The sequence below is a fragment of the Myxine glutinosa genome, chromosome 3 (assembly GCF_964187855.1).
Source record: "Myxine glutinosa chromosome 3, kmMyxGlut1.1, whole genome shotgun sequence".
NCBI classification, from domain to species: Eukaryota; Metazoa; Chordata; class Myxini; order Myxiniformes; family Myxinidae; genus Myxine; species Myxine glutinosa.
Window position 1 is genome coordinate 75,000,276 of NC_136263.1, and position 10,912 is coordinate 75,011,187.

The window sequence follows — 10,912 nt, forward strand, 5'->3', positions numbered from 1 at the left end:
ACCAATGTCTGCATCTCTGCTTTCTTCATATTAACTCGGACCTCCAAGTTAAAATATTTGGCCAATATCATGAGTTCCGATCTTTTTAACGCCTGGAACTGTGCCTCATTAGGGGACGCCACAAACTTTTCTGCGACAAACACCATGGTGATTGTCAGTTAGCACCTGTTAACCTTCACACAAAAAATTTCCGATTTTTTTTGAAAAATTTGGGAATGTTAGAAAAATTTGGGAATTTTGGGAATGTTCGGGAATTCTATCCCGGACGAGGAGGATGTTATGGAATTTAATCCTGGATGACGAGCCCCCAATTTCTGTTACGTGCTCCTCCCCAAACCCCGGTCACGGTGTACCTCCGAGCCCCGAGAGGAGTCACGGCAGAAAGATGTGTTATTCTGTCTTCGATCAATGGTGAAACCACACCAATTGTTGCCAACAAACAAGTATTGTATTGAGATCACACAAGAATAATAGTACAAAAAACAAAAGTAATCAATTGTACAACAAATATATCCTTCCTATGATGGTACCATCAGTTTCATACAACATAACTCACTGTGCTCCAAGTGAGCGCAAAGAACATCCCCAATGTTTCTTTCCCCGGCTTCAAGCCAAAGTTGATCAACGCTCCAGTGATCGACCCAACGATGTCGAATCGAGACCAGAATCCCGTTCAGTTGACAGTCAGTCACGCTGCCAAAGATGCGTAAAGGTGCCCTCAAGGCGACTGGGAAATCACACCTTCGGGTATGGACGTTCAACGGCTCCCTTTACGGCAAACCGCAAATTCCCACTCAAAAATCACATTATACATGCAAACCAGGCTAACGGCTGGATGCAGTGAAATGGTTGGAGCGAGGTCAAAGGCCAGGAGCGATGCGAAGTCGGCCGCGTGGCAAAAACGGCCAACGAACCCGTTCTCGAGACGTAACTGCCCTCAAACAATGATTCTCTTCGGAATCAACTGCAAAAAACCTGACACGCAGGTTTATCGGTCACAGCGATAACAACTCTGTCGCAGGAATCCCTTTCCCGGGAAACCCAAAGTTCACTCGTGATCCCCGTTCGCTGGCGTTTCCTCCAGACCTCAAAGCAGCTCAGCGTTCTTGTCCGACCTCACTTAATCCGCCTCCTTTTTCTCCTTCTTCCTCTTCGTCTTCCCCCGGTTCTGGTTTCTTTTAAAACATTAACTTTTTTACCTTTTGAAAATAATTATCTCTATTTCATTTAAACGATAATAATAATAGTACATGGAACCAAAAATGTTTACAGTGGATGAGAACCACAACAACGGAAGTGACGAATCCGTAACACCGACTCTTATCCGGTGTAGCTCCTTCAGCTCTATCTGTGCTCTGTCCACCAAATATTCCTACAGGTCGCACAAGATCTGCCAGCAACCCTCTTGTAGTGAAATTGCCAACATCTAGACTCTCTGCTCACCTTTACTCCTTCATTCCTCTTTACTCCCTCCTCTGGAACAAACTCGCTCACTCTCTTCAATCCCACTCCTCACTCCACGTCTTTAAAACAGCTGTTCACCACCATCTCTTATCTTGCCCCATCCAAAACCTTGATCTCTTCTGCCCCCTTTAATTCACCCCAGATCCTTTTTTTTAAATAGAAATACCGACTTTGTTCCTGGAAGTTCTAGCAGTATCCACTTGTTTTACAGCTCTTCCACCCCCCCCACCCGCCTTCCCATGCCTCCTCCCCCCAATCCCTCTCCCTCCCACAGATCTGCCAATGTCCCTGTTCTCTACTGTTGCACTTGTTTGCTTCCCTCTCTCTCCCCATCTTGTCTCCCGCCCCGTTTTGTGCATGTTGTGTGTCAGTGTTTTTTTTTTTTTTTTTTTTTTTTTTTGTGATTGATGTTAGCTCTTGCACGAGCCCCGATCTTGGATACAAAAAAAAAAATCCAGCATTTTCTGAGCTCTTGACCTCCTCCTCAGGGATATGGCATGTGACCACCTGGTGGCCAAAGAAGAAGACGAAGACTAATTTATGAAATTGATGTCTCATTTGCACAATGCACACACATTTGAACACTGTGATATTCTGTCCATTGATATTTTTGTTTGATATCTGTCACAATATCTGTTGTTCACCGCTCCTTTCCTATGCCATCTCCAGGCATTGCAAAACGTCATTGCCGGGCACCGAAGGGGGCTTGGCAGTGACGCATGCTGAAAGGGAGTACTCAGTTTTCACTCTGGTTGTTTGTTGTACCCCGCACCTTTCCTTTGCCATCTCCAGGCATTGCAAAACGTCATTGCCAGGCACCGAAGGGGGCTTGGCAGTGACGCATGCTGAAAAGGAGTACTCAGTTTTCACTCTGGTTGTTTGTTGTACACCGCACCTTTCCTATGCCATCTCCAGGCATTGCAAATCGTCTTTGCTGGGCACCGAAGGGGGCTCGGCAGTGACGCACGCTGAAAGGGAGTACTCAGTTTTCACTCTGGTTGTTTGTTTTCTTTCTTTCTTTCTTGTTTTCTTGTTTGTCCGGGCGATATCTCAGCCATCCTTTGACCTAGGAAGCTGAAATTTCGGCACAATAGTGAGCAGGTCCTTCGTCAAAAAGTAATTTTTTGTTTTTTGATTTATCAATTAATTGAGGAGTTATTTAATTATTAGCGATTAATTAAGTACTTATTTAATTAACCAAATTTCCTTTCTCTCCTGACCATTAACTCAGGCACCTTTTAAGTTAGGAAGCTGATATTTGGACATGCCAATGACCAGGTGATTTGGCTGCAAAGGCTATTTTTGATTTATTAATTAATTAATTAATCAATTAATCGATTAATTATTGAATGATTTGATTAATTACTAAAAAAAAAAAAAAAATTTCAGTTACAGATTCTGATGAAATGGTGGTGGTTTATGTGTTCTGTGACCGAATTGATTAATAATTTAATTTTTTAATGATTCTTATTTATTTATTTTCATTATTAATCATTTATTTGTTTGTTTGTTTGTCCGGGCGATATCTCAGCCATCCTTTGAGCTAGGAAGCTGAAATTTCGGCACAATAGTGAGCAGGTCCTTCGTCAAAAAGTAATTTTTTGTTTTTTGATTTATCAATTAATTGAGGAGTTATTTAATTATTCGCGATTAATTAAGTACTTATATATTTCCTTTCTCTTCTGGGCATTATCTCTGGCATCTTTTGAGTGAGGAAGCTAATATTTGGACATGGCAATGACCAAGTGATTTGGCTGCAAAGGATATTTTTGATTTATTGATTAAGCAATTTATTAATTGAGCGATTAGTTATTTAATTATTCGATTAATGACTAATTTTTTTTTTTTAAGTTACAGATTCTGATGAAATGGTGGTGGTTTATGTATTCTATGAGCCAATTGATTAACTATTTAATTTTTTTGTGATTATTTCTTTATTTTCTTTCTCATCTGGGCAATATCTCAGACACCTTTTGAGCTAGGAAGCTAATATTTGGACATGACAGTGACCAGGTGATGTGGCCATAAAGGATATATTTGATTTATTGATTAATCATTTCATTGTTTAATTATTTATTGATTAATCAATTAATGAATTATTTTTTCATTAAGTATTTATTTAATTAAATTTCTAAAAAGATACATCTTCGGATGAAGCACTGGTGGTTTAGTTATGCTGTTAGCCAATTGATTAAGAAAATATTTTGTGAAAATATTTATTGATTTTAATTATACATTTAATCAATCAATTATTGTACACCTCTCCCTCCCAATGCACTCTCTATGAGCTGCACTGCGGTATTGCCGGGCGCCACAGGCGCTCCGGCAATGCCGCGCTGTGGGATATTTAATTATTTGGCATGGGGGCGGTGTACTTTGAATGTATCTTTACTTGTTTTATGTTCATTTTGCCGCTTCTTTCCAGGATCTTCTCTCCGTCATGGTGAAGATAAGGTTGCTGTCAGCCCCAACTTTCAGGGATATTCTCTCCGTCATGGTGAAGATGATGATAGTACTTCCATTGATGAGAGTACTTCCAGTGATAAGGGTGAAAAGTACGATGTGGGGCAGGTCGTGGTAAGCAATGCATTTGATTTCCTTTTTACATTGATAGCTCGCTTTGCGTCGGGGATGCGTTCCTGAAAAGTGTGACGATTATCTAAATTACATAAATCAAAACTATTTTTATGCGTCCGCCGACGAAGTTGCTGGAGGCATTATCTATATTATAATAGGCGTAGGTGATCCGTCTGTCTGTTGGACGTCTGTCCGGGGGTGTGGCTTACTCGGTTTGCAGAGTAGCTCCACCCACTCCTCCTTCTCGAATAGCTTTGAGGCCTGTTTAGTTAGGCCCGTGCTGTCTTTTTCTCTCACACAGATTTATTTCAATTCTAATTCGACATGTCATTTCATTTTTCGCAGTCGCTAACATAGTTTTAGACTCGGTTGAAAAAAAACGGGAAGAAAATCCGATGAAAGTTTCCGTTTATAGAACGAAATGAAATCTCAAACACCTGTAACTTCAAAGCCTTCTTGAGTCTCTCGCACACCTTTATCTCCAATCTAACTGACCATCTGAATTTCATTTTTATTGATGGTTTTAGACTCGGTGTCAGCAACGCGGGAAAATGCAGAGATATATATTTTAAAATACACCATATCACCGCCCATCAGCCAACAACCGCCCAACATGTATCATACACCGCCCAACATGACACAGATGGCAACATGTCGACATTATCGCTTTTTCTTTAAACCGAGTGAACCGAGCCGAACCGAATAAACCGAGTGAATTCACCGCGCGAATTTCATCCAATTCCACCGAGTTTCATGAAATTACCGAGAGATATTACTTCGTTTTTATTTTATTAGTTACCAGCAGAAGTACCCAGCGTTGCCGGGCGGGGGAGGGGGGAAGGGCACGTACACTTTAAACATGTATATACATGTGGGATGTGGGATATATACATGTGGGACATGTGTACGTGTGTGTGTGTGTGTGTGTGTGTGTGTGTGTGTGCGTGCATATATGTGTGTGTGTGTGTGTGCGCGTGCGTGCATGTGCGTGCATATATGTATGTGTATGTAGGCTAACCCCCGCTCTAGCAGGGAAAATGGCCTTAAAATGCATGTTGTTGTTGTTGCTGTATGTGTATGTGTATATATGTGTCTGGACGTGTGTGTGTGTGTGTTTTTTTTGTGTGTGTGTGTGTGTGTTTGTGTGTGTGTGTGTGTGTGTGTGTGTGTGTGTGTGTGTGTGTGTGTGTGTGTGTGTGTGTAGATGTATATATGTGTATAATGTGCATATATGTGTATATGTGGATACATATGTGTATACATACGTAGTGTGTTCAAAAAGTATCCGACCTTTGTTCATAAAAGATACTCGTATACAACACAACAACAACATGCATTTTAAAGGCCATTTTCCCTGCTAGAGCGGGGGTTAGCCTTGCGGGCCCCATGACAATCTTCTCCATTTTGCCCTATTTTCTGCATCTCTCCTTGTTAACCCCCTTGCCTGCATTTCTTCTTCCACCATCTTTTGCCAAGTCTTTCTCGGTCTTCCCCGTCCTCTACTTCCTTCTACATTAATTTCCATCACTCTTCTCAACCAGTCACTTTCATCCTTCCTCAACACATGACCAAACCATCTCAACCTGTTCCTCTTCACAGCATCAATCACAGGCTCTATTCCCATCATCTTTCGCAATTCATCATTTGTCTTCCTCTCTCTCAACGATACTCCGCACATCCGTCGAACCATTCGCATTTCCACCCTTTCCAACCTTCTTCCACCCAACCAACAAAATGTTTTCACACCTTCCAGCTTCACGCCGTCTCCAAGATCCAACTCAACATTTCCTCCATCTGCAGCTCCCTCTGTGCACACCTTACATTTGAATGTAGCTGCCACACTGGTTAATGACCCTCTCAGACCACTACATTTTTGATGAACCCACTCAGCGCACCTTGTACACTGAATGGAGTTCACTCCGACATCCTTCCTACACACAGCACAGGGCCACTTCCCAGTTCTTTCCACCTCACCACATGCTTTACCACTTGCCATCACCTTCGTCTTTCCGATATTCACCTTCAGACCTTTTGTCTCCATACATTCCTTCCACGTGTTCATCTTTTCCTTCAGTCCATCCATACTTTCCGCAATCAACACCAGATTATATGCATACAACAACTCCCACGGTAAACCCTCCTTTACGTTCTGAGCCAGCACCTCCATCACAGCTACAAATAGTAGTGGACTTAGTACCGACCCCTGATGCACTCCCACCTTCACCTCAAACTCACCACTGTTCCCGTCCTTCGTCCTTACAGCTGTGCGCGCTCTTTTGTACATTGCCATCACTACTCTGATCAACCATTCCTCCACTCCTAACTTCCTCAATGCCCATGTCAATACTTTGCGTGGAACCCGATCGAATGCTTTCTCCAGATCAACAAACCCAAGAAACAACTTCTTCCTCTTCTCCATGTACTTCTCCTGCAACTGCCTCACAATGAAAAGCGCGTCTGTCGTTCCTCTTCCTGGCATGAATCCAAACTGCATTTCGTCGATCTTCACTTTCTTCCTTATCCTCCTCTCCAACACCCTTTCCAATACCTTCATTCCATGCTCCAATAACGTTATCGCTCGGTACGAGCCACACTCCAGAGGGTCACCTTTCCCCTTGTATAGAGGGACGAGGGTACTCAGTTCCCAAGCCACTGGAATGCGGCCTTCTTTCACCACCAGATTACAGATCTCTGTCATTCTCTTCACACCCCAACTTCCTGCTGCCTTCAACATATCTCCCACAACTCCCGTCGGCCCTCTCGCTTTTCTACCCTTCATTGCTTTTATCGCTTCCTCAACTTCCTTCTCAGTTATCTTCTCTGCCGGTCCTAAAACTGGGTTACTCTCTATGTTGCCATCCCATTCATTCTCTGTATTCAACAGCATTTCCATATATCTTTTCCATCTTCCTTTAATTCCATCTGGGTCGACAACGATTTGTCCCACTTCATCCTTCAAGCAACTCACCCCCATCACATCACACCTCTCTTTCGCTATCTGCTTTGCAATCCTGAATACTGCTTTCTGACCCTCTTCCGAATCCAAGCGTTCTCCGAGCATTTTCCAACATGCCTCCTGTGCCTTTGCTACCGATTTTCCTTGCAGCCTTCCTGGCTGCCTTATAAATTTCATGCTCTGCTGTTTCTGCTCCCGTACCCTTCGCCTTCTGCCACTCCTTGAACTTCTTCCTCTTCTCGTCAATCCTCTTTCCAACTTCATCATCCCACCACCATGTTTCTGAGTGCCTCGGTGGTCCTTTTCTCCATCCACATACCTCACCAACGGCTCCCAACAGACTAGCTTTCATTGACATCCAACCACTTTCAAGCTCAACCACATCATCCTCGACCCTACTCAGCCTCTCTTTTAATGCCTCCCTTACTGTCACCTCTTTCAACCTCCACACCTTCATTCTCGGTTGGTACTTCACCCGCCGAGCTCTCCTCGCACCTTTCACCCTTACGTCGCAGACAACCAAGTGGTGCTGTGAAACAGCCTCCTCCCCCGGGATCACCTTTGTGTCCCGGAGGTGCCCCCTATCTCGCCTATGCACCATCAGGTAGTCAAAGGTTGTCGTCGACCCACCTGACGTGTATGTAACAAGCTTATTATCCTCTTTCTGGAACTGAGTATTACAAATCAGCTCCATCAGCAAACTCCAAAATCCTTTCACCTTCTCCATTTCTCACACCATATCCGTAACCCCCATGAACTCCGTCAAAACCATCCATACTCCTTCCCACATGTCCATTTAAGTCACCTCCTACCACAACAACTTCCTCATCTTTCACGTTTTCCATCAGCTTCTCTATCGCACACCAGAACTTGTCCTTCTCTTCATCGCTTCGACCAACCTGCGGAGCATATCCCGAGATGACGTTCACCAAGAGCTTTCCAATCATCATTTTCACCATCATCAACCTATCACTCACTCTAGTCACACTCACCACACTGTCTACAAACTCCTCAGAAAACAGGACACCAACACCATTCACGCCCTCCAGGCACCCTTGCCACACAAACTTGTATTTCTGTCCCTGCCTACCCTTCACCATTCTCACACCACTTCCCTTCCATCTCGTCTCTTGCACACAACATATGTCCACTCTTCTTCTGACCAATACTTCCACCACTTCTCCTGATCTCCCTGTCATTGTCCCTACATTCCATGTCCCAAACCTCAGAAACCGATCTCCACTTCGGGCTGTACCCTGCCCACATGTAGTTGTAATTGTCATGGTTCTCTTTTTGAGGCAATGTTTTTATGGCCGGATGCCCTTCCTGACGCCAACCCTCTTAGTCGTCTCTTACGACACGCAGGGATACGGTGTACCTATTCTTATCCAGGGTACACACTGGGATAGGCAGCATGATGCATCAATTTTGGTAAGGACCATCGGAAGCCCGCAGCCTCTCAGTTAAATGCGAACATGAGGACAAAATAGCTGTCAGCACTTGATGCTGACCAGGATACTTTCCTCGTAGAGAGCAATGAGCAACATCGCAGCAAATCCCACCAGAAGGCCCAAGTTCTGTAGCAGAAAGCAGCCGAGGCGCCCGTAGTTATGACTGCAGACCTCACAGTGCAGCATCTCCGGTAACATGTCGACCAGAGCCACGCAGAGAAACATTCCGGCTGTTATGGCAGAGATCCACAACGTGACGGTATGGGTGTACTGCCCAACCGCTGTGCCAATAATCATGCTCAGGTATCCAAGCGATGCAGAAAGCAGGTTATACACGATGGCCTGCCGTACTGTCATCCCAGCCTTCAGCAACACAGCGAAGTTGCCTGAGCAGAGCAATCGATTTGTTTGTGAGAACAACTACAGCATTCCCTTCTTCAACTACACAAGCCTCGATACTGCGGGACTTGAAAGAAAAGCAGCCACGCCAGAACGCGCCAGAACTCGTATCCAGTTAAAAATGTTTTTATAATAATCTCGTTCAAAGTAGTCCCCTTGGGCTGCCACACACTTCTCCCAACGGTTCTGCCACTGTTGGAAGCAGCGCTGGAACGCCTCTTTTGGGATGGTGCGCAGCTGGTCCGTCGCAATCCGCATGATGTCTTCTCTGGAGTCGAAGAAGACGGTCAGCATGACTTTGACATTGCTGCGGACCTGCCTTGCTTTTTTTGGCCTCGGGGATGTTGGATGCTTCCATTGTGATGACTGCAACTTGGTTTCTGGGTCGTACCCATAAACCCAGGACTCATCGCCAGTGATCACTGTGTTGAGGAAGCTGGGATCGCTGTTCACAGTCTCCAGCATGTCCTGTGCGATCTCCAAACGGAGTTGCTTCTGCTCAATCGTTAGCAGCTTTGGTACGAACTTCGCTGAGATTCTCCTGAAGCCCAAATCCTCCTTCATAATGGAATGAATGGTGTTGAATCTTGCGGATCGTTTCCACTTGGGAATCGTCAAGCTTTACACAAAATTTGATGCAGTAGCGTTGTTCAAGTTTTTCCGTCATTTTGTCAAAAACGAAAATCCGACGGCGCTCACTTACATTTCCTCACTCATCGGCGGTCTGCCGTCGAATGACAGCTTCTGCAGGTGGGAAAAAATTCACGCGTGCGCATTAGGATCGCCTACATACGTGCACCAATCAACGCCTCCCTAGCTTCTTTTTTTTTACGCACGAAAAATAAAGGTCGGATACTTTTTGAACACAGTAGTATGTGTGTGTGTGTGTGTGTGTGTGTGTGTGTGTGTGTGTGTGTGTGTGTGTGTGTGTGTGTGTGTGTGTGTATGTATGTATGTATGTGTATATGTGTATGTGTATATGTGTGTGGGTATATGTGTGTGGGTGTATATGTGTGTGTGTGTATATGTAAACATGGGCCGGTGTGTGTGTAAAGTGTGAGGAGGTATTGGAGAGGAAAATGCAGAGATATATATTTTTAAATCGTGCCATGATGATAAACGAAAATACACCGCCTAAAATAACAGTCGACATATATTTAAAATTCGGTTTTTCTTTTCCGTTAAGATATATTACTTTTACTTTTGATGACAGTCGTCACAAAACGACATATATTTCTTCGTTTTTATTTCATTCAACATTATTAGCCGGAAGTAAAATATGGTTCGGGAAATTACCGAGAGATATTTCTTTATTTTTTTATTTATTAGTTATTTGCGCATACACTTTAAATAGGTTTATTTGAAATCTTTAATTTTCACAATGTAATTTATTTGTCATTTGATGATGACGAGACACTTCCTCTTGACTCGTGACAATTCATGCGTTGCGTGGAAACTTCCATTTCCAAAATGAATGACACAGTCGATGAAGAACGCAGACTTGAACAGGATGCAGCAAGAAAACGAATGAGAAGGGCGAACGAGTCTGTCGTCGAACGTCAATGCAGACTTGAACAGGATGCAGCAAGAAAACGAATGAGACGGGAGAACGAGTCTGTCGACGAACGTCAATGCAGACTTGAACAGGTTGCAGCAAGAAAACGAATGAGACAGGAGAACGAGACAGTTGAGGAACGTGAACACAGACTCGCACAGGATGCTGCTGCAACAACGATGAGGAGGGAGAACGAGACAGTCGAGGAACGTGAACACAGACTCGCACAGGATGCTGCTGCAACAACGATGAGGAGGGAGAATGAGACAGTCGAGGAACGTGAACACAGACTCACACAGGATGCTGCTGCAACAACGATGAGGAGGGAGAACGAGACCCTCGACGAACGTGAACACAGACTCACACAGGATGCTGCTGCAACAACGATGAGGTGTGAGAACGAGACCGTCGATGAACGCCAACACAGACTCGCATGGTATGCTGAGCAACAAAGATGTTGGAGTGCTCAGCAAACATGTACAACCGCAGCCATAATGAATCCGGCCGAAG

The 10,912-nt window shown here is 44.2% G+C and overlaps 1 protein-coding gene across 1 annotated transcript in view; it reads left to right on the forward strand.

Annotated features, from left to right (window-relative positions):
* The window catches only part of LOC144891205 (5'-AMP-activated protein kinase catalytic subunit alpha-1-like), a 114,781-nt gene extending 110,674 nt beyond the window's left edge, over nucleotides 1-4,107 (forward strand). Inside the window, exon 12 of the mRNA XM_078773579.1 lies at nucleotides 3,890-4,107. Within this exon, the coding sequence (XP_078629705.1) occupies nucleotides 3,890-4,107 (218 nt within the window). The remainder of the gene's footprint in view (nucleotides 1-3,889) is intronic.
* The last annotated feature ends 6,805 nt before the right edge of the window (nucleotides 4,108-10,912 follow it).